This window comes from Biomphalaria glabrata, chromosome 3 (genome assembly GCF_947242115.1).
Source record: "Biomphalaria glabrata chromosome 3, xgBioGlab47.1, whole genome shotgun sequence".
Classification (NCBI taxonomy): Eukaryota; Metazoa; Mollusca; class Gastropoda; family Planorbidae; genus Biomphalaria; species Biomphalaria glabrata.
Window position 1 is genome coordinate 43,174,561 of NC_074713.1, and position 26,043 is coordinate 43,200,603.

General features: G+C 37.3%; 1 protein-coding gene across 2 annotated transcripts in view; it reads right to left on the reverse strand.

Moving 5' to 3' along the window:
• LOC106063729 (cytoglobin-1-like) overlaps positions 1-25,802 on the reverse strand; it is an 82,306-nt gene extending 56,504 nt beyond the window's left edge. The window contains exons 1-2 of one of the 2 annotated variants that reach the window (XM_013222177.2): positions 25,531-25,802; positions 11,305-11,723 (exon numbers count right to left, since the gene is read on the reverse strand). In XM_013222177.2, coding sequence (XP_013077631.2) covers positions 11,305-11,474 — 170 coding nt within the window. In that variant the 5' untranslated portion in view covers positions 11,475-11,723; positions 25,531-25,802. Of the gene's footprint in view, positions 1-11,304; positions 11,724-12,840; positions 12,926-25,530 lie in introns of those variants that run through there. The other variant, XM_056022198.1, reaches the window with a different exon arrangement.
• Positions 25,803-26,043: the final 241 nt, after the last annotated feature.

A 26,043-nucleotide genomic window follows, 5' to 3' on the forward strand; every position in this document is an offset into this window, starting at 1 on the left:
GTTGATAGGAGACAGGGTTGTAGTTGTTGATAGGAGACAGGGTTGTAGTTGTTGATAGGAGACAGGGTTGTAGTTGTTGATAGGAGATAGGGTTGTAGTTGTTGATAGGAGACAGGGTTGTAGTTGTTGATAGGAGACAGGGTTGTAGTTGTTGATAATGTTGATAATGTTTTGTTCATAGTTTCTGATATTCTTTCTGAAAATATTGAAACCTGCCTTTTTATCTGCCTGAGGCGGACCACTTCGGGGGACCGATTTTGAGTTTGTGGTTAGACACAAATTTTGTTTGTAGCCTTCTTTTAATTGATTCTTGTGCTGTCAGGTACAAGATATAATTGTGCAAAGTTTCAGGTTGATCCGAGATTGGGTGTGGGAGAAATAACGTGTAAAAAAAATTTTAAAATTATATTTTGAAAGACTATAACGGTCTAACTGTAATGTCCCCGTGTTGCCAATCAGCTAGTAATTCTTTCCTAAAGGTAGACATAAACTTTCACATTTTTTAGGAAAATCGTTAGAGCTGTTTTTAAGATCCGTGTCTAGGTGTTGTTGTTTTTTAACCCCATGAAGACTTTTCAAGCTGATAGGACGAATGGTTGGTAAATATAGTTATCAATCAATATAATCATATCATACTTACAAACAGATCAAAGTAACTATTGACATGAATGGCTCTATTGATCATTCATAAAACTATAACAGGTAGGGTAGAATCTAAAGTGGTTGTTCTTGTTATTTTAATTAATAACAGATGAATGGCGGGAAGAATGTGTAACATTTGTCACTTAAACACTTGACACCATAAAACCAGACATTTGAGAAGCACCTGTAACTTTTACACCTGACAGTAAAACCTGAGGAAAGGTAAAACCCAACATCTCAGAAGCACCTGTCACTTTAGCACCTAACAAAATGAAACCTGTCACTTTAGCACCTAACAAAATGAAACCTGTCACTTTAGCACCTAACAAAATGAAACCTGTCACTTTAGCACCTAGCAAAATGAAACCTGTCACTTTAGCACCTAACAAAATGAAACCTGTCACTTTAGCACCTAACAAAATGAAACCTGTCACTTTAGCACCTAACAAAATGAAACCTGTCACTTTAGCACCTAACAAAATGAAACCTGTCACTTTAGCACCTAACAAAATGAAACCTGTCACTTTAGCACCTAACAAAATGAAACCTATCACTTTAGCACCTAACAAAATGAAACCTGTCACTTTAGCACCTAACAAAATGAAACCTGTCACTTTAGCACCTAACAAAATGAATCCTGTCACTTTAGCACCTAACAAAATGAAACCTGTCACTTTAGCACCTAACAAAATGAAACCTATCACTTTAGCACCTAACAAAAATGAAACCTGTCACTTTAATAACAGACACAGTAGCACAAACACAGTAGCAACAGACACAGTAGCAACAGACACAGTAGCAACAAACACAGTAGCAACAGACACAGTAGCAACAGGCAAAGTAGTAACGGACACAGTAGCAACAGCAGACACAGTTACAACAGAGACAGTAGTAACAGACACAGTAGCACAAACACAGTAGCAACAGACACAGTAGCAACAGACACAGCAGTAACAGGCACAGTAGCAACAGGCAAAGTAGTAACGGACACAGTAGCAACAGCAGACACAGTTGCAACAGAGACAGTAGTAACAGACACAGTAGCAACAGACACAGTAGCAACAGAGACAGTAGTAACAGACACAGTAGCTACAGACACAGTAGCAACAGACACAGCAGCAACAGACACAACAGCAACAGACACAGCAGCAACAGACACAGTAGATCATGTCCCAGCTCCCACTTGTCAGAATCTGGCACTTACCCACATAAATAAATAATAATCGTTAATAACCATTAAAATGTTTCAAGACAATATCAGTGGCGCTCATATTTCTATCCCTTTTCTGTTTACGTGAGGACGTAACATATGAATGCTCCTTAAGTTTATCTTCGCTCACAGTTTCTTTATAATCTCCTCCCATCTCTCTATCTATCCTCCCATCTCTCTATCAATCCTCCCATCTCTCTATTGATCACGTTTTTTTCCCCACCTGCCTTCACCTACGTAACGTTTTTTTTGTTTCTCTCTCTCTTTTATCTCTCTGCTGTTTTCTTTTAAACACTTTTTAGTTTCAATTTTTTGTCTTCCTTTTTCGTTTTATTTTGCTCTCTCTCTCTCTCTCTCTCTCTTTATCAAAAATAAAAAAAATGCCAAAGATACCCTCTCCCCCCCCCTCACTGCCTTAAGCTTTAACGTTAGCCTTCTATTTCCTTCACTCTTTCCTTTGAAGCCTCTTTTTTTTTCTCTGCCTCTGTTTATATTCTCTCTCTTTCTCTCTCAGACACACACATCCTCTTTTCTTTCTTCTAAATAGAGTTAATATCATCTCCTGATGTATCTGTTCATTAACGACTTTATTATACTAAGCATCACTCAACATTCCAACCCCTCCTCCCCTCCTCATATTACTTGACTCCCTCCCCCCTGCACATAACACGTAAATCATTTCATTCTATTCATTGAAGTTTTTTTTTTGTGATATTCCATCTAACGAAATGATTACATCAGTTTAGAAAAATAAAAGCGCTAAAAAAAAAACAGAGCCTTGTAGCTCAGTGTGAGCTACATAGCGTGTTTGAGTGCATAATGTGAGTGTGTGTGAGTAAGTGCGTTGTGTGCGTGTAGATGTGACAAATGCGCGTGAGTGTGTGTGTAGTTGTTTCATGTATGTGTGATTCCCGAGCCTTCGTGTTCAACTCAATTAGAAGGATCCCATCAAGGGAGGTAGTCTAGTCAGTAGAGGGAGAGAACTGACGAATAAAGCTGGCACCTTGTTGCAGCTAAACATAGAATTTGGCTGGATCATTGCCCCTTGTACATCTTGAAGCTTTGATAATATGTGTAAACAACGATGACACAGCGATGACATGCCTTCATTTGGTCGCAATGACATGTATTCATTTGGTAGCAATGACATGTATTCATTTGGTAGCAATGACATGAATTCATTTGGTCGCAATGACATGTATTCATTTGGTAGCAATGACATGCATTCATTTGGTACAAATGCCATGTATTTATTTGCTAGCAATAACATTCTTTCATTTGGTAGCAATGACATGTATTCATTTGGTCGCAATGACATGTATTCATTTGGAAGCAATGACATGAATTCATTTGGTCGCAATGACATGTATTCATTTGGTAGCAATGACATGCATTCATTTGGTACAAATGCCATGTATTTATTTGCTAGCAATAACATTCTTTCATTTGGTAGCAATGACATGTATTCATTTGGTCGCAATGACATGTATTCATTTGGAAGCAATGACATGAATTCTTTTGGTCGCAATGACATGTATTCATTTGGTAGCAATGACATGCATTCATTTGGTACAAATGCCATGTATTTATTTGCTAGCAATAACATTCTTTCATTTGGTAGCAATGACATGTATTCATTTGGTCGCAATGACATGTATTCATTTGGTCGCAATGACATATATTCATTTGGTAGCAATGACATGCATTCAATTGGTCGCAATGACATGTATTCATTTGGTAGCAATGACATGCATTCATTTGGTAGCAATGACATGCATTCATTTGGTCGCAATGACATGTATTCATTTGGTCGCAATGACATGCATTCATTTGGTAGCAATGACATGCATTCAATTGGTCGCAATGACATGTATTCATTTGGTCGCAATGACATGCATTCATTTGGTCGCAATGACATGCATTCATTTGGTAGCAATGACATGCATTCAATTGGTCGCAATGACATGTATTCATTTGGTCGCAATGACATGCATTCATTTGGTCGCAATGACATGCATTCATTTGGTAGCAATGACATGCATTCATTTGGTCGCAATCACATGCATTCATTTGGTACAAATGCCATGTATTTATTTGCTAGCAATAACATTCTTTCATTTGGTCGCAATGACATGCATTCATTTGGTAGCAATGACATGCATTCATTTGGTCGCAATGACATGTATTCATTTGGTAGCAATGACATGCATTCATTTGGTCGCAATGACATGCATTCATTTGGTCGCAGTGACATGCATTCATTTGGTAGCAATGACATGCATTCATTTGGTCGCAATGACATGCATTCATTTGGTACAAATGCCATGTATTTATTTGCTAGCAATAACATTCTTTCATTTGGTAGCAATGACATGTATTCATTTGGTCGCAATGACACGTATTCATTTGGTCGCAATGACATGTATTCATTTGGTCGCAATGACATGTATTTATTTGGTAGCAATGACATGCATTCATTTAGTCGCAATGACATGTATTCATTTGGTAGCAATGACATGCATTCATTTGGTCGCAATGACATGCATTCATTTGGTACAAATGCCATGTATTTATTTGCTAGCAATAACATTCTTTCATTAGGTAGCAATGACATGTATTCATTTGGTCGCAATGACATGTATTTATTTGGTAGCAATGACATGCATTCATTTAGTCGCAATGACATGTATTCATTTGGTAGCAATGACATGCATTCATTTGGTCGCAATGACATGCATTCATTTGGTACAAATGCCATGTATTTATTTGCTAGCAATAACATTCTTTCATTAGGTAGCAATGACATGTATTCATTTGGTCGCAATGACATGTATTCATTTGGTAGCAATGACATGCATTCATTTGGTAGCAATGACATGCATTCATTTGGTCGCAATTACATGCATTCATTTGGTAGCAATGACATGTATTCATTTGGTCGCAATGACATGTATTCATTTGGAAGCAATGACATGAATTCATTTGGTCGCAATGACATGTATTCATTTGGTAGCAATGACATGTATTCATTTGGTCGCAATGACATGTATTCATTTGGTAGCAATGACATGCATTCATTTGGTAGCTAGATATTAGTACATCATACATTCATTAGCTTCAAATAAAACAAAAAAAAATGCATATTGATGGCTTAGAGCTATGAGCCAAAAATATTCTTTAGACTCTAAAAGGTAATCTCATTAAGACATTAATTACCTGAGCGCAGATCTTTTGACACTACAAAAAAATGTGAAAAAAATCAAAATTCGGAAACAAGGCGTTGTTTCGTTAAGTAGTTATAAGAAGTAAAGTGGTTTGTTTTTTTTAAACCTAATCTATATAATATACATTACTAATAATCATTATAATGTCTAGTCCATAGATTTATATATTATACTAGACTGGAAACCGGAAACTAATTCTTATCCGCGATTGATCGATTCACAGACCTATATATATATAGAGAGAGAGATTTTTATGTACGTAAACTCTTTTTTCAAGCACTAAGGGGAGTCGCCCCAGTCAATCTTCCTGTCTTAGAAAAGTAATGATCTTTAGTTTTCGAAGTTTATAAATAATGCAAAATCATTTCTCGGATCTTCTTTAGAATGGGCTATTAATCAGAGAACTATATATTCACGGTAATATACGAAACAAAGCCATTTCCTGTTAGTTTCCATGGAGCAGTGGCGTAGCTAGAGTGTTTGATGCCCAGTGCGGCATCTCCTCATGATGCCCCCCCCCCCCCACGGATATAAAACAACAAAAATACGTTATTATACGTTAAACAAAATATACTATAAATAAATATTACGAGTTTTCTTGGTCGCTAAACTATCCTTACTTTTATCGAAATATGTTTTCCACCAATTGCCTAGTTAGTGAAAAGCATCACTGATTGGCATTAATTCTTGATCAACTTAATTAAGTTTGAAAAACTTAAGTGTGGCTTAAGTCACACTTACCGCAATAATCAGAAATATGTAAAAATATGATAATGCTACCTGAAGAGAATCTTGGACATGATTCTTTTTCTCTCAAAGCAGAATCTGGCATCCAATAGCCAACACGAATATTTAGACAATATTTAGAACTGAAACATCTAGTGGCATTCTAGCTGATATCTTTTTATTTATTTCTTTTTTACTCAAGATTTCAAACATGTCCTTGTTTGAGAAGTTCAAAGGGAGGCTTCTGAAGAAATAGCGCCAAACTCTTGACACCTCTTTCGCTCCAGGCGAAATGTGTTTTTGTCAATGTTGCTATGAGCACTATCGACATTGATTTCAATCTGAGGATTCAATAGTTGGGATAGCGACAAAATTCATATTCACCTACCACATCATGATATCATCATATCGGCGGGTGATTGTTTTTTGAACTATCACATCCAAGGAAGAATAAATCTCAATCCGTAGCTCGTTCTTATGTGTTTATACAGAATCTTCACCTTTTTCGCTTGGCTTCTTTTCATTGTGGCCATTACGTCTCTCATGTTCTGCACTTACCCTTAGATCAGAGTACTTGCTTTATTCGCTAAAGGTAGGCTAATAACGGCCTCAGTTATCGATGTTTTTAATGTTTTCCATTTAAATGTGCAGTCTCAAAGTGACGAATAGTTTTTTTTAAAGGTAGACTTACCCACCGTTTATTTCAGTTAATTCAGGGGCCAAGAATTCAAAATAGGTGAGAAAATTAAGACTGCATAGCAACTAAAGATCCACCTACTTAAGAGATTTTGTCTTTACAATTCTTCTTCAACTCGTTTATGATGCCCATTGAAGGCCAGATTCTGCTTTGAGAGAAAATAAATGATATCCAAGATTCTTTTCATTATCAAATTTTTACCTTTAGGATCTTTTGATCCCTGCCATCAACCATTTTAAACAGAGAAGACAATATCTCCATTTGAGATAGCACTATGAGAGCCAGCCAGACTTATCAATCAATTATCAGAGTGGCAAAATAAATAATTTTTTAAATCAAATACAGTAGTTCATGTTTGTTCATGAATGTACAATGTGTGCAGTTTTTACTGAGAAAATGTATCCTTAGTTTGATGCCCCTCATCACTTGATGCCCTGTGCGGCCTGCACCACCCGCACATGGCTATTTACGCCACTGCCTTGGAGATAATGTTTCGAAAATCCTAGATCGAAATAATTCATGTCTGTTGATTTTAATCATCTTATGTACATTTAACCCTTAAGATGCGTGTGGTAGCATAGCCTCTAAACATGAACATAGTAATTTCCTTTTGTATGTCTTCATTGTAAAACAGCTCAGCACTTTAAGGGTTAAATATATTGATTACCCAGATCTTTCAAGATTATGTATCTAAAAATTGCAAAATAATAATTATGAGACGAGAGTATTCTTATTTTTGATGTTCAGTTACTAGATCTAGATCTAAAAATTAAATTATATGTTACATAGGTTAGGGTTGAAAAAAAACAACAACTTTACTTCTTTTAACTACTTTACAAAACAACGCCTTGATCCAGCTTTCAAAAAAATATTCACATTTTTTGTAGTGTTAAAATATCTCCATGTCCAGTTTAGATATAGTATTATATAAGTCTGTTATCTAGTCTGAGTAATTGAACATCGTAAATACGAGCACAATCGTCTCAAAATTATTATTTTGCAATTTCTACATTCAGAATCTAGATCTATAAAGATCTTGGAAATCAATCTATTTAGATGTACAATCTAAAATCATAAAATGATTAGAATCTATAGGCTTGACTTATTTAGATCTTGTCGAAACATTATCTCAATGGAAACTAAAGGAAATGGCTTTATATCATAGATTGACGTGAATATATAGTTTGGTGATTAATAGCCCATTCTATTTAAAAATCCGCAAAATGGGATTACATTATTTATAAACTTTGAAAACTAAAGATCATGACTTTTCTAAGACAGCGATGAGTGATTTCCCAAGATTCAGGGCGACTTCCCTTACAGCTTGAACAAGAATACAGTACATAACGTTAGGTAGTCTTTGTTTTTTCCAGTCTAGGTATAATATATATAGGTCTGTGGTTAGCCCCTTTTTTTTTGTGAGCACTTCACTGGCACAGCGGTTAGTGTATTGGCTTGAGGAAGCTTGACCCATCCAGTTCCTATTCAAGCAGTACAACTATAAAATACATTCATATAGATACACCCTTCATTCTACAAACAAATTGATGCAATAACACTTAATAACAGCTTTGTTAAAAAAATTGTTTGTTTTGTTTTTATAATAGTCATAATGATAGCAATATGTTGATATCGAATTCTGTGTTCATATTTTAATCGAACCTCCAGAAGTTGATTTGAATGAGATGTTTTAAAGAATAGAATCGAATAAAGTTTTACTTTGGTTGGACCTATCAAGCAGATTAAGTATGCTCTTACTGTTCGCAGTCTGTATAGTGACCAATACAAATACGAAGCTACGTACTGAAACAATGAATGGGGTTTCCGAATGAATGCCCATGATCTGTGCCCTATTCTGTAATTCGACATATTTTATTCACCATCTTCTCTCATGCAACAAGTTTGATCAAGTGCTGCTATCACACATATAACAAGCCTAGACATCATTCAATATAACAATCACCTCACTGATCTATCTCATATAACCATCACATCACTTCACTAGTAAATCTCATATAACCATCACATCACTTCACTAGTAAATCTCATATAACCATCACATCACTTCACTAGTAAATCTCATATAACCATCACATCACCTCACTAGTCTATCTCATATAAGCATCACATCACTTCACTAGTAAATCTCATATAACCATCACATCACCTCACTAGTAAATCTCATATAACCATCACATCACTTCACTAGTAAATCTCATATAACCATCACATCACTTCACTAGTAAATCTCATATAACCATCACATCACCTCACTAGTAAATCAATCTCATATAACCATCACATCACTAATCTATCTCATATAACCATCACATCACATCACTAATCTATCTCATATAACCATCACATCACCTCACTAGTAAATCTCAATGAGAATTTTGTTGTTACATTTTATTACCGTCAAAAGTAAAGCTTTTAAACAAAATAATGACTCCTTAGCCACGCACCCACTCCCCCACAACCAAATGTGGATCAATGTAACCAGGCCTGAGATGTTAAGCATGACCATGGGATACATCAATGTGTTCTCTTTGAGACGTCTGTTTCAGTAGAACAACAGCTTTCTGTTACGTTAAGTCAGGATACACAAGGCTGGCTTTGTGAGGGGGGGGGGATATGTCCCAATTTATGACGACAGATCAATAATAGCCTTCTGTTTCCGAGCTGGTTAATGCCATTTTAATAGACATTGTTGGTTGGCTGAGTGGTCCTCAAATATGTGGGAAGTATTAAACATACATTTATCTTTTTGTAAAAACAAAAAACTGCGTCTCATAGCCAGTAGCACAAATACATTAGTAGATACACTTAGGACACTTCTTAAGGACAATAGACCATTTCAATAGACCAAAGTAAAATGCTGAGTTATTATTATTATTATTATTTGTACGAACTAAGCGAGTATTATATATATTTTTTACTATTTCTACTATTAGCTTACATCTTTTTCATGGATGAAAAAAAAAAAAAGTTGGAATCTAGTCGGAACTTGGTAGGCAGCTAACGTAAACAAATTGAACCATTTATTAGAAGGTACAAGTTCGCACATAGTAGTGCAGATTGATGTGCTAAAGGGTCATTGTTGGAAGTGGCAATCAATATAAACACTCTGCTGTTTATAACCATGCTTCCAAAGGCATTCGCTTGAAATAGCCTAAATGGTGCTCGTGACATAGGCTCGACCCCATTTTGCCGTTCTATTTTGTAGATGTGAATAGAAGAGTTTATGAATACTGCAGTAGAAAACAGGAGATTTTTTTAATATATAAATTGTTTAAATGATGCTTCTCTTTACTATAAAAAATTAGCTTACAAAATTAATATTTATAAATTTCCTTATTCCAATAAATTACAAAATCAGGTCTAGATGACGGGTAAATATAGAAATATTTTATTCGTTTTTTTTTTTTTGGGGGGGGGGGGGGGTAGACTGCATTATTGCCATATGATATTGATGGTATCATACGTTTACTTACGGTTACCTGTATAGCCTCTCTTAAATATTTGTTTTTAAATAAAGCTTCCGTGCATGCGCATAATTTAAGAATGTATAATATATTAAAAGCATGCATGATTTCGTTTTTGAAATTGAATAGTATTAAAAGTTTGCCCGAGTTGATCAAAACGTTTCATATCTGTATCACATCGTATTGTCCATCGGCATTTACATTACATAGGGGAAATCACGACTTCTGATGTGATCCTATCAACAAATGCTACTAGTCTGTCTATGAAAGACAGTGGCCACCTAAAACTGTGCCTGGGAACTACCAAATGATATCAAGAGATAAACGAAGTGCATAAAGGTTAAAGTTGTGTATGAAGTCTCTATGGTAACCAAGGCGTTAAATGGCAAATGTAACCCCCCTTTGTTCTTCATCTTCACTGCCCTATTGATTACTTTTATTTATGTAGAATCTATTTTCTGTTCTATCGCGGGACCAGGGCAGTGGCGTACATCAGGGATTCTTAAATTTCATATTTTTTTATATTTTTAACGTCTCCACGCTTCTATTCTGTTAACAACACGACTTGGTGGTCACGTTGGATCTATGTAAAGTAGTCGAAGATTCTCTGTTTATTGACCAATGCAAAACTCAGGAAGACCCTCACATGGGCTATTATTATAATATTTGAAACATCTTTGTTCTCTTTGGAAACAATACGGACATCATCCTTTGTCTTTAGAGACAGGAGAAACAATTTTACGGTTGGCAACTTTGTCGCGGCTAAGAAGTCTCCGCTTCTAGTGTGCTTGTAATAGAGAAGTGCAGTTTGGAATCTACGGCAGTGGGTCAACCATTGGTTTACTCAAATAGTACCACTATATAAAAACACACACGTGGTTCCGTCTCTTTTCGCCCCTTCCCCTTCCAATGCACTCATCTCAGACACTAAGCATTGAAGTGACGTCAGGATAGATTCACACGCCATGACATTGACGATGACCAAAATTGGATCACTTTGAAATAATTGAAACAAGTAAGTGGGTCAGAAAAAAAAGGGTTTATAAAAAAAAAAGGACCATACATGGACACTATCAACAACCATTCAATCTTTCTCTGCTCTATCTCTGATGTCATCACCAGTTCATGAAAGCATTTGCACCGCGCTGCACCATTAATCTAACGAAATGCCCATTGAAGGTGTGCAAGTTAGACATGCAACTCTTGCTTTACACCAAGAAAAACATGACCAACTGTACCCACATTGCGTTCACCCAACCTTCTTTTTTTCCCGCCTGTCATTAATCTGCTTAAAAGTTCACTGAAATGATTTCTACTCACCGTATCAGCATCTCGACGCCTGTGTCCTCCAGACGTCTCTTCACCCCTTTCCAATTTTTCTTCAGTTTAAAGATCTGCATGGCGGAGAGTGGGAGGCGTGGGTCAGTCACGTGCTGACCAGGCCCCCCGGGGCTCCCGCTCACGTTGTTGGTGTTGACGCCTTCGGCCATTCTAAGATTCGGCGCTGTCGAGTCGTCTGCTGCTCGGTGTTCCTACTTCCTTTCCAAGTGTCTGATGGGTAATCCAAAGAGTTGTAAGAACAAACACAAGTGAAACTGTGAAAGATGCTGTCTTCACATGAGCTCGCGACAAGATGATATGGTCACTATTTGACCTAAGGACAAGGTCCGGAATTCAATACTTGCACTGGAGTTCATCGCAGGTCAAGGTCACGAAGACGCCAGTACAATTCTCCTTCGCTGAAGTACAAAAAAGAAAAAGACAATTTTAATATATACACGCAAAAGTTCTCATTTACCCATCACTAATTCTCCTACTTGTGGTGGACGAAAAAAAAACAACAAAAAACGCAACTTGAACCTGTTACTACTTGACTTGAGTCTAGGACAACTAAGCTATTTTCATGATCGAAACTGCAGCGGCTAAATTTACCAAACGTTTTTGTTCCCAATTTCGAAAAGATTTTTAAAGCCGACATATTGAAGATTACAAGATATAATTTCCGTTTCTGAGTATCTCGCTGTACGAATGTCACTTTCTCTAATGTTAATAACACGCGGTCATCTCATTCGTTAGAGCATCAGACTTTAAATCTGAGATGCAGAGGTTCAAGCCCCTGATCACGCGGTAACTTTAATAAAAAAAATAATTTATTTTGTTTTTTAAATAGCGTTTTCGCATAATTTAATTTTAACAATTATAAAAATAATAAATAATAAATTAAATACTGTTTGTAACGGAATTTATAAACTCGATCCTAAGATGATTTTCAACACTTAATTTAAAAAATTGATGGCGATTGAAAGCATTAGAGACTCTTTTAAATATATTTCGATAGAAGCCTTAAAGCTGAAAAATACAGAAATATTTCACAGAAGACAAGGAGAATAACTGATATTGGTAAACAAATTCACTGGCAAAAACAAATATGTGTTTGATTGGAGTAGATGTATAAAGCGGGCTGTGAGAATTTGATGTAAAATACAATAAAATTAAAGGGGCGGGGCGAAAGAAAAAGGGAGGTAAGTAATAAGGTATTTCCAGGTCAGAAGTGAGTGAGTTTGGGAGGGCGATATATATATATATATAATGTAAGTAAAAAAACAACAACAAATAGTGGGTAATTCGGTTTTGTACCCATAGCAATAATAATAAAAGTTGGGCTTAGATATGTGGACCAGGATCAAATCCCATTTTTGACGCTAAAACTACAGCGTTTTCTGAATTGGGTGAGTTGCATACGTACATATATATATAATAAGAAAGGAGAGAAACGGAGAGAGGTTCTATAAGTGTGTGAAGGGAAGTCCCCATAGCGCCATGTAAACCCCCAAATAAAGCAAATGATTTACTAACCAGATGTCCAGTAACGAGACGTACTCGGGCCCTGTGTAATCTGACACTTAGTGGCTAACATTGGCGCTACTTATATAGCAACCAAAACATATGCCACATTCGTAACATCTGGCGGAACACAGAGAAACTAACGTACGGAATTAAAGTACGGAACTAACGTACTAGTAAATGTTCAGTTGACGTAAGCATAGCAAAGTAGAAAATAAACAACAAATAAACCCAAATAAACTGTTGTGTTTGGTCGAATCTAGGTCTACCTATCTCCAGCTGAAGCTGTATAAAAGACGGCAGCAGTTGTTACAGAATTCTAATTATAGATTGTTTCAGCATCTGTTGATGGTTTTCATGTTTAGCTTGGGACTCTAAAAGTTTGATTACTGTAATGAGGGTATATAAGTCAAGTAATGAGGGTATATAAGTCAAGTAATGAGGGTATATAAGTCAAGTAATGAGGGTATATAAGTCAAGTAACGAGGGCGGATCTCCCGACTTGGTAAACAACACATTAGAGTTCATATCGCACGTCTATTCATGAAAATTCTATAAAAAATAAAAAAAAACGCCTACATGAAATACTTTTTAAGCCGCTAGGGGGATCGAGTCTACATTTGATTGAAAACTGATTCCTTTCTATTTTCTACCTACACTTTTTTTAAAATTGTGTATAGTAAGAAATGGTGTGGCAGTTTGGATATTTTTATGTTAGAAAATAAAATATTTTGTATATCTGGTTAACTTTTTATTTAATAAGTGATATGTTTTGTTCAATAGTTAGTGTTGTACATATGAAAAATATATATCTGTATGCTGTATGTTAGCGTCATGTAATTTGCTTTATTACATTATCGAATTCACCTTTACTTAAAATTTTAAAGATATAAAATAGCTCATAAATTTTATTTTCTTCTCGTACCTTCACATCTGCAGAGTTTGTCTCCCCTTTTCCTCCTTTGATATTCAGAACGTCTATGGTTACAATGGGTGTATGTTATGCAGGCGTTCATTATAAACTGCGTGTCTGAACTATAATTATAGTTTGCCTCCCCTGATTTTATATAGAATATCATTTTGTCTCCCCTGACATTCTTAATTTAAAAAAAATAATAAATACACAAACAAAATCATTCAATCACAATGTGAATTATCTCTTTTTAAAATAAATAAAATAAAAGCACTCCACGCCCTCCCACCGTGTAAAATGAAATACGCTTAGATCATTTCACGTGATCTTTATACATGTTCTTTATAAATGATCTTTGATTTCCATATTACAAAGAAAATCAATAATACCCCCCCCCCCCTGTTTTACCTCTGAAACTAAAAAGTGTTAATTGATTTTTTTTTTGTTTTAATATCTGTAAGAGTACTGCCATTGATGAGTTAAAAATAGTCTCTGAATCGTCTGCTCATGATTTGAATACTCAATTTGTAATCAATGGCGACGACGTCGTCAGTACTTATGTACACACACACACCACACACACACACACACACACACACACACACACATATATGCGCTCAGGGAGACTCACACAGAGGATGACGAGTTGAGCAATACCATACCAAATATCTACATTTTTGGTAAAGCCAAGTGTCTCAAAATTACTATCGCCATTTTGTTTTCCTCCTGCAGTAAAAGAAACATAACTCTTATAATATGCCAACGTTCTATAAATAGCATTCCATTCTGCTCTTTCCCTTGAGCTAGTCGTGGTTCAGATTTTGAATAATTAAAGGGAAACAATTGCCCTCTTAACAATTATTTCACATATAATGTGTTTTATAATTCAGATAAATAGATCATTTTTTTAAAGAATTTTACATAATAACTTAGTAAGTGATATTTTCTGAGTTTTTTCCACTATGCATTCAAAGCAGTGAGAAGATGGACCTTTTCTTAACATTTATGAATAATTAAGGTAACCCGGTCCAAGCAATATGCATATTTAGAAAGAAAATACTAATTATATACCAAATGTAATTGTTTCAAATAGTTTACAAATTCATAATGGTTCTAGACCAGGGGTGGGTAAATTACGGTCCGCGGGCTACATGCGGCCCCCCGGAGTGTTTTATGCGGCCCGCGGACACCTACAGAAATTAGGTGTTCTCTAGGACAAAAGCTCTCTTCCTACTATAAGAGACCATATTGAAAATAAGACAAAAAATCTGACTACATTCTAACAGAGCTCAAGGAAATAGTGAACTGCTTTCTACAAACTCATTAACCTAGCAATCAGTGGATCAGAGTTTACAGGGATGGCTATCTCATAAATAATACTCATCGAATGGCTAGATGAAGAAAAATCCATTGCAACTGGAGAGCTCTCTGACAGCCACAGAGCAGAAAAGGAAGCACTAGCACTAGCTGCTACCATGCTAGCAAATCATCCAAGTACCCCTCACAGTCAGATTGTCTTTCTAACAGACGCGAAAACAACCCTCCAAAGCTTGGAAAACTCTGATTGCGCTTATAGAAAACGTCTCGGGACAGCACTTACAAAGTTATTCAATGGATACCAGCTCATATAGAACTAGAAGTAAATGAAAAGGCTGACACACTCGCCAAGAGTGGGAGAACAAACTCTCAAATAAACTCTGCACTCTATCCAGAAGAAATGAAGAAACTAATAGTAAATAAAATAAATGAGAAATGGACAAGCTCTCATCCAAATCACAAGAAAGATGACGCTTACTATAAGTTATCCCGACAAGTTCAACGTTTAATCTTTCGACTCAGGACCGGACACAACAGAATGCGACAACACATGTACCGGAAGCTCAAAATTGGAACCAGTGAAATCTGCCCATGAGGAGTGTCACCAGAGAATGCCAACCATGTCCTCCAAAACTGCTCGCTTTACCAAGAGGCCCGTACAAGACACTGGTCCCAAAACACCCCAATAGAAAGAAAACTGAATGACGAGCTAACTGATTTGGAAACCACTGCGCAGTTCATGTCATATATTGGTCTAGTCATCTGAACGCTCCAAAAGTTCATCTAATATATTGGTCTAGTCATCTGAAAGCTCCAACAGTTCATCTCATATATTGGTCTAGTCATCTGAACGCTCCAACAGTTCATCTCATGTATTGGTCTAGTCATCTGAACACTCCAAAGGTTCATCTCATGTATTTGTCTAGTCATCTGAACACTCCAACAGTTCATCTCATATATTGGTCTAGTCATCTGAACACTCCAAAGGTTCATCTCATGTATTTGTCTAGTCATCTGAACGCTCCAACAGTTCATCTCATGTATTGGTCTAGTCATCTGAACACTCCAAAGGTTCATCTCATGTATTTGTCTAGTCATCTGAACACTCCAACAGTTCATCTCATATATTGGTCTAGTCATCTGAACACTCCAACAGTTCATCTCATATATTGGTCTAGTCATCTGAACACTCCAAAGGTTCATCTCATGTATTTGTCTAGTCATCTGAACACTCCAACAGTTCATCTCATATATTGGTCTAGTCATCTGAACACTCCAAAGGTTCATCTCATGTATTGGTCTAGTCATCTGAACACTCCAACAGTTCATCTCATATATTGGTCTAGTCATCTGAACACTCCAAAGGTTCATCTCATGTATTGGTCTAGTCATCTGAACACTCCAAAGGTTCATCTCATGTATTTGTCTAGTCATCTGAACACTCCAACAGTTCATCTCATATATTGGTCTAGTCATCTGAACACTCCAAAGGTTCATCTCATGTATTTGTCTAGTCATCTGAACACTCCAACAGTTCATCTCATATATTGGTCTAGTCATCTGAACACTCCAAAGGTTCATCTCATGTATTGGTCTAGTCATCTGAACACTCCAACAGTTCATCTCATATATTGGTCTAGTCATCTGAACACTCCAAAGGTTCATCTCATGTATTGGTCTAGTCATCTGAACACTCCAAAGGTTCATCTCATGTATTGGTCTAGTCATATGAACACTCCAATAGTTCATCTCATATATTGGTCTAGTCATCTGAACACTCCAAAGGTTCATCTCATGTATTGGTCTAGTCATCTGAACGCTCCAAAGGTTCATCTCATATATTGGTCTAGTCATCTGAACATTCCAAAGGTTCATCTCATGTATTGGTCTAGTCATCTGAACGCTCCAAAGGTTCATCTCATATATTGGTCTAGTCATCTGAACACTCCAAAGGTTCATCTCATGTATTGGTCTAGTCATCTGAAAGCTCCAACAGTTCATCTCATATATTGGTCTAGTCATCTGAACGCTCCAACAGTTCATCTCATGTATTGGTCTAGTCATCTGAACGCTCCAACAGTTCATCTCATATATTGGTCTAGTCATCTGAACGCTCCAAAGGTTCATCTCGTATATTGGTCTAGTCATCTGAAAGCTCCAACAGTTCATCTCATATACTGGTCTAGTCATCTGAAAGCTACAACAGTTCATCTCATGAATTGGTCAAGTCATCTGAACGCTCCAACATAAAAATGTTAACGAAGAAGAAGAAGAAGGTGTGTCCACAGATTTAGCCTTTAAAAATGCAAAAGTATTAAAAATAAATAATTTTAAATATCTCTAGCAACTATTGAAACTTATCACTCATGATGAGAAAGGCAAGAAACATTGTCTCTGCACGTCATTCTAAAACGTTACAAGTAAACGAAGATTATTGTTATTGGCAATATGTTGAACCATTCAGCCAAAGACACAAAAGTCATGCTGCTACTTATTCAATGCTATGAAGAACTGTTGAAAGTTTTGGGTTGGCTTGGAGCAAGATGGCGAGTGTAACAACTGATGGAGCCCGTGATTTGAGTGAGAAAAACAGTTAATTTATATAAATTAAAGAACATGACCCAACCATAAACTCTAAACGAGAAAGTTTGCGCAAAGCTGCATTGGATATTAAACATATTATCAACCCTATTATCTCAGTGATCAAATTTATCAGACCTAGGGGCCTTAACCACAGGCACTTCCGAGAAGTTCTTAATAAATTGGGAAACAAAACATTCCAATGTTCGATACCACAGTAGTATCTTCTGGACAAGGTATTGCGAATCTCACGGAAGAAATTGTCACATTCCTTGAATGATATTAACTGTGACTTTTCCTTTCAGCCGTGAAACTGTCCTAAGCTGCTAAAAATTTATTTATTTTTTATCTAAAACAAGAGCAAGTAATGAAAAATTTGTTTAAAAAAAACGATTCCACCTTTATATTCAAATACACAACATTCATATTTTATGGGGATCAAACTCACGACATTCGCGGTATTAGCACGCCTATTGAACAGCCTAGCTTAACGACTATACTACAAAAGTTCAAACATCTAGACCTAGATGTATAAATACTATCTAGAGAAATGGAAAAGTAAATGGCCGCTAATTATTAAACCTCTATCCACCCAACGTAAATAATGTATACATTTTATTTTCATTCATTCAATAATGAATGACGTCATCCTTCTGAAGTTTTCACAGTCTGTGTTGACCGAGTTGTTGTGGAACATTTCAGCTCGTTAGCATAATAAAAAGTCAAAACAAAATTAAGATTTTTGGGTTTTCCCATTAAAAAAAAACCCAAACAACGACCAAAGTGTGAGCTACTAAAAGGACTTGAAAATAAATAAAAAAAAAGAGAGAAAAACTTTGATATTTTTTTAGTCGCTGTGAGAAATGTCAACGTTTTCTTGACGTAGTGTCTGGTTTGGTCAGACACTTAGATCAAGTCAAATCAATGATGTCAAGTCAGGATATATATAAAGCTTTTTTCATTCGTGTTTACCATCGATCCTTCTAGAATCTTCTAGTGTAACTTGATGAAGTAATGAGCCCACTTGAAACGTTTAGTTTAATGATGTCGTTAAATACCGTTACTTTACGACATTCACTTTCTGATTGGGAAAAAATGGACTGACAAAATAAGTAACTTGCAATGCTACAAAACAAAATGTATGTTTATAACTGAGCTAGTGTATGAATGAACTATTGGTACCTTGACTCTTTAATAGACACAAGGAGAAAATATTTATGATTGTAAGAACAATTGTCAACGTTGATAAACGCATTACATGTTTGACATCTCCAATAGTCAGTGACGTAGCACCCATGGCTGGAAGGGGTTCAGTCGTGACCATTCGTTACAGAAGGCCTAAACTCTGACCAGCAACGTTCAAGTTGTGGGTAGTTTAGACCAATAGCTCGTTGCTATGACCTGTGAAGCTGTTGTAATGACACAAGATGCGTAGAAGTTGAGCTTAATCGGGTTTTTCCTAAGTGATGTGACGAGTAATTAAAGAGGAGGATTACGAACGAGAAGAGAGACGGACAAGTCGCCTTAGAGGACGACGCTAGGCTAGCGACGACAGAGGACTGTGCCCTTTTTATTGTTCATTAAATTGTTGAAGTTATCAGCCTGTGTTATCAAGTATATTATTGATTCATTCTGTTGTCGTGTCTTCTATGAACTCGCATGCACCATTAACATAAAGAATCATCAACAAAATAGACCATCAACACTGTGAAGTTGTGAAGTTGTGAAGTTGCAGGTCAGTGTTCAGGCCATGGCATCGATTCAATAAACCCGGGCCCACGACCTTTAGAGGCCCACAACCTATGGAGTGGCAACAATGGTTCAATGGGGTTCATTGCGCTTGGTCCCATGACTCATTACAATTTTGGGCCCACATTAGTACTGGAGTATGGCACCAAAGTGAAAAAAAAGCACTTTTGTAACAAAACGATTTAATAGTTAAATACATGTACGTGCTGGATTGAGAACGACTTATCACTACGACTTAAGGCGGAGTTACCAGGTCTCTCAGAACACGTTCAGAAGACACAAGCCAGGCTCAGTCTCCATTGGACTTGAACCTCTATGTCGTGTGTATTGAAGGCGTGCAGGGCGGATGTAGGATGTCGCACTAGTTGCGTCATGTCATTTTACCAGCGGAGTTGTTAGTAACAAGCATGTTGCCTTACATCGTTCAATCACTACAGAAAACTTACTTTTAGATTTAGGTTGAAATAGTCTTAACTCTCACCATTTGAGCCAAGACCAAAGTTTGGATTAGCCTCATGCGGGTTCAATCACTACAGAAAACTTACTTTTAGATTTAGGTTGAAATAGTCTTAACTCTCACCATTTGAGCCAAGACCAAAGTTTGGATTAGCCTCATGCGGGTTCAGTCAATACAGAAAACTTACTTTAAGATTTAGGTTGAAATAGTCTTAACTCTCACCATTTGAGCCAAGACCAAAGTTTGGATTAGCCTCATGCGGGTTCAGTCAATACAGAAAACTTACTTTAAGATTTAGGTTGAAATAGTCTTAACTCTCACCATTTGAGCCAAGACCAAAGTTTGGATTAGCCTCATGCGGGTTCAATCACTACAGAAAACTTACTTTTAGATTTAGGTTGAAATAGTCTTAACTCTCACCATTTGAGCCAAGACAAAAGTTTGGATTAGCCTCATGCGGGTTCAGTCAATACAGAAAACTTACTTTTAGATTTAGGTTGAAATAGTCTTAACTCTCACCATTTGAGCCAAGACAAAAGTTTGGATTAGCCTCATGTGGGTTCAGTCAATACAGAAAACTTACTTTTAGATTTAGGTTGAAATAGTCTTAACTCTCACCATTTGAGCCAAGACCAAAGTTTGGATTAGCCTCATGCGGGTTCAGTCAATACAGAAAACTTACTTTTAGATTTAGGTTGAAATAGTCTTAACTCTCACCATTTGAGCCAAGACCAAAGTTTGGATTAGCCTCATGCGGGTTCAGTCAATACAGAAAACTTACTTTTAGATTTAGGTTGAAATAGTCTTAACTCTCACCATTTGAGCCAAGACCAAAGTTTGGATTAGCCTCATGTGGGTGAAGTGTGATTACAGCGCTTTGAAAGGGACATAACTATAGTAAAATGATGACAAGTGTCAGGAGTTTTAAATACCTCGGAGCTATCGTCTGAGATTAAGGAACCAAACCTGAACTGCCCAGTTGATAGCAGCATTTGCTCAAAACAATATGAAAAGACAAAGGCATAGCCCTGGACACTAAAATCTGACTTCTTGGCCATGATCTCATTTTTATTTGCTCGCTAATCTTGGACATAGACTGCAGAACTAGAGAGGATAATCCTAGCAATGAAATTGAGATGCCTCCACAGAAGGATCCAAGGTATCACATACAAAGACCGCATCACAAACAAAGAGGATAGACACAGGATTAGTTCGGCGATTGAGCCCCACGATGACCTGCTAACCTGCTAAAAAAACAAACACATAAAAAATTAAACTCAATGGCCACATCACAAGGTTCTCAGGGCTTGTAAAGACATCTTACAGGGAACAGTACAAGTAAAAAAAGAGGAAGAGGCACACAGCGATATCGATGAGAAGACCGCATAAAAATTAAAAGGGCCCAACATTGAAAGAGACTCTATCAAAGGCAAAATGTGTGTAGACCATGTGATGTGTGACACTATGTGTGTGTGTAAGTCTATGTGATGTGTGACACTATGTGTGCTAAAGTCTATGTGATGTGTGACAATATGATCTGTGCTATAGTCTATGTGATATGTGACATTATGTGTGTTATATGTGATGCATGACACTACATGTGCTAAAGTCTATTTGATGTGTGACACTATGATTGCTAAAGTCTATGTGATGTGTGACACTATGTGTGCTAAACTTTATGTGATGTGTGACACTATGTGTGCTAAAGTCTATGTAATGTGTTACACTTTGATCTGTGCTATAGTCTATGTGATGTATGACACCGTGTGTGCTATATGTGATGTGTGACACTACATGTGCTAAAGTCTATGTGATGTGTGATGTGTGACACTATTATGTCTTCCGTGTGCTATGTGTGACCCTTTGTGTTGATAAATCGACAGGCATCGTAGAGCATCCTTGCTACTTGTGTGTGCTATCAGCTGTGAATAGTGGCTATGCTACAGTGCGACCTATGTGTAATTCGGATGTGTGTGTTTTTTTACATTCTGTGCCGCTGTGCAAGGACGCATGCACTAAGATCGCTATGTATAAATAACCCAGTGAATGCACATTATGCCACGCAATGAAGCAGTGCATCCTTGTGGCACGAAAAAAATAGCATAATAGCACAAAACAACAACAACAAAACGACTATCAAAGAAAAAATAACGCGCTACACACTTACAAGTGTAGATCCGATGACGTGTGGTGTGACGTCATGGGATGAAGGTGAAAACAGGGGAGGTGCTCAATAATTAAGAAGACGTATGGATGGAGGGTGCATGCATCAGATCGATACATGCTGACGATGTCTGTCTCAACTCGAGCCTGTCCAATGTAATCACATGTCAAGCCCCCTCACACATAGAGATGCTATCAAAAATAGAAATGCAGATATCTATTAACTGATCTATACGTACAGCGTAACAGGTTTTAATGATACATTCAACATATTATTTGTATAATGGACCAGTCATTCACGTTAAAGGCCTACAGTTTATATTTGAAGTAATGTGTTACAGACTTAGGATTGGTTACATCTGCAGATGTTGTTGTTTTTTTCTGAAGTGGAGCACTATCCCATTTCTTTAATGTTTACATTATATTAAACAATATTTCATTTTATTTTTACAACATGTACAGATTATTTGAAATATATTTTTTGTTGTAGTTTTCATTGTAGAATAATTTAAAATACCCTAAGAGCTTAACCTCAGTGACTGTCCTTTTAGGATAGGGCTTCGCCCTAGTATGACCCTTGACCAAAGGGATGGATTTTAGAGGCCAGGAATAAGAAATGTATCTTCACCTTATCCCTCTCTCCGGAGCCCGCCCCCCCCCCCCCCCCATCAACCAGATGATTATTTAATCACATCACTGAGAAACACGCTCCTTGAACCCCGCCAAGGTTATCCATCCCAGTGAGGCCGAAAGCCGAGACCACGTGGGGTTCCTAAGTATTCCTATACAGTGCCGCCACTAACCGCGAGAGAGCAAGCACCCTATGGCGTATGGTCCCCGTGAAGAAGGACGTGGCGGGTGGGGCGGTTTTCGCGAATCCTTTGTTTCTTGTGCTTCATGTGCAATGCTTGTTGGCTAGAAATGTGTAGTCCAGTGAATGAAATGATCCATCTCAGTTAAATGCAAGAAATAGCTCAGCACTTTAAAATACCTTTTAGATGTACGTTGTAATATTGTCTAGTCATAAATCTTAGAGGTTGTCAATGTCATACACTAATTAACTTCATGGAAAGATGAAGGGAGATTACTTTTAATGGGTTGGGGGGGAAGGGGCTATGACTAGTTCTGGAGTTACATTCATGCTAGAACGCTAAGTATATCAAATGTCTCATTAATTAATCGTAAGTTTGATTTTTAATTTAATGATAATTAAGTGACATTTACCACCCACACAATTCAAGGCGATTTTTTCCAATCACTTTTCGTCATTTAAAGTGTTTCAAAAGTACTTGTGTTGATGTTTTGTGTTGATGTTTTGTGTTGATGTTTTGTGTTGATGTTTTGTGTTGATGTTTTGTGTTGATGTTTAATAACTTTACAATACATCAACACGAGTTATGACTCCTATCGTGTGCCACTATGTCATCTTTATATAAAAACAAAGTCCTAGCATAGAACACATATCTTCACATATATATCTTCACATACATATCTTCACATACATATCTTCACATACATATCTCTCTCATGAATTAAAATGTAATATATCTAAATCTAAGTCTTCCAGTCTGATGGTCTAAACACATTCTTATCCGAGCCTAAAATCTTTGGGGGGACAAATCACTAGCCAATTAGCCACTCTGGTCTGACCGTTTTAATTGTTCCGAATTATTTAATCATCTTGAAATTAAATTTGGATTACGTCTTTCTTTTAATTAATAAAGTCTCGACTGAAGTGAAAGGAAGAAAAAGACAACATATTTGTTTGGATACATGACGTCATACGACTTCAGCGGGAATCCCCGCACTCGACTCGTATGTTTCTTCGTATTCAGTCAAATGTAGACTAACTACATAGGAGTGCTTGAACATTTTGTGCACTGTCTTGTGTAGACGTGTAGGTTTGGTTCTGTGTTTACTTTAGACAGCTGATGAACAGCAAGTGTCAGCTACAAGCAGTGGCGTAGCTAGGGTGAGGGTAGGGGGAAGAATTTAAAAACACCCCCACTTGAGAGACCCACCAAATTAGTGTTTTTTACATTAAATATTAAATATGACGCAAAATGCAGGGGCCCCCTAGAGAGGTCAAGCTATTCGGGCCCCAAAATGATGGCAAATTCCTAGCTATGCCACTGGCTACAAGAATGTTTTAAAATATGCAAATATAAATATTGGACACAATTGTAAATCTAGATCAAAGATTTTAATGGCAGGAGTTGAACTAAACAGAATAGTCTGGATCAGAGTGTGGGAGACAAGGTTGTTGGTCTGTCAGTAAAACAAGAAATGAATAGAAACAGAACTCTCTCACCACCGTCACATTCAGCAAGTAGGACTAGATTTTAGTTTGAAACTTTTTTCTTTTACATAACTTATATAAAGCATATTTTCTTCTTTGTGTAAAGCAGTATATACGTATTATAATCATCTGGAATGATTGCATGAGTACAAGCTGGTCAGTTGTTGATGTTTTTTACATGGGGCATGAACGAAAACGTTGACCTGAGCTGTAATCAGGACACCAAGTCATCCTGCTGCTGAGTAATGCCCTATAATACATCACGCAATGCGCAGTAGCGATTGTTCTCTAGTGACTTCGGCCAGAACTGCCCAGAATAGAAGATGTCCGGTGACAGACGCAACACTTCTGCGTTAAAAACTAAACATGATCTAACTATGACTATATTGTGTTGAAATGTGTTGTTTTTTTTACAAAAAGTGCCCCCCTCAACTAGATCACATTCTATTCTTCAAACACAATAAAGTTGACATAGAATGACAACATATGGACCTGGTGACCTACAGTTACAAGTGAAGACCTTCAACAGCTGTTGACCTGCAGATACAGTGGGTGACCTGTATGTTCAACAGGTGGAGACCTTCAACAGTTGCTGACCTGTATGTTCAACAGGTGGAGACCTTCAACAGTTGCTGACCTGTATGTTGAACAGGTGGAGACCTCAACATTTAATAGCTAGAGTAATAAGAAGAGGCTTCAAGATATGAAGGGCTAAACTGATATGATTGTACGACAGAGACTTGTGTCCATATTACACCTGGACTGACTGTATGACGTTGAAGGCTAGTGTCCACAGTTCATTCGGGCCTGCGGCCAAAGGTGAAGGTGCATCCGCCCTGGCTCAACAATTACACCCAACGTAACGGAACCACGTTTCATGATCTGCGACTTGTTTAAACTGTTTCTCAGTGGACATTAGTTCGACGTACAACTCCAACAAGGTGGAGACTAATGATTGGCTACTTTGGATAATTGTCGCGACCCATTCCCTCCCTTTTAAAAAGAGACAAATAACGTTGATATCTGACCGCTACAAAAGGTGTCGCGTCATTATTTCTGTGTCTTAACATGTAGACTGTGTAGACATACAACTACAGCACGACAAGATCAAGATAGCCATTGAGTTCTCCCCTGCGTCCAATCTGCTCTTTTCAGCCCTCCCCCTCCCACCGTGCGCCCACCAAACAACCCCCCCCCCCTCGCGTATAACACTCAAGCACTTACTTCAGTTTTGAATACTCCATGTTTATCATCGCAACCATGAACTAGATCTAAACACAAAACACAAAAGAGTCGCTCCGCGGCTTTGAAGAGAATCAGGTCCACAGGCCCTACACCAGTGAAGTAACATCAATTCTGTTCCTACTGACACTGTACACAGGACGCTCTGTGTGATTCACGAACTTCTAGGCCTTAGTTTTCAATCAATCCAGTGTGAGTACCATGTGCAAGACTCCCTCACAGCCTTTCAAGCGCCAGCTCTCCCTCTCTCTCTCTTTCCCGTCTCTCTCTCTCTCTCTCTCTCTCTCTCTCTCTGGCTTCCTCACTCGCGCGCTCTGTCGCTTCAGTCACCTCACTTGAAAATTGGCGATTTGTGTACTAGGCTTGTCCACCTTCTCTCTCTCTCTCTCTCTCTCTCTCTCTTTCTCTCTCTCTCTCTCTCTCACCCTCTCTCTCTCTCTCTCTGTTATTGCAACTCCTGTTTCTCAACATTATCAAAACTTCATTTCTATCTGT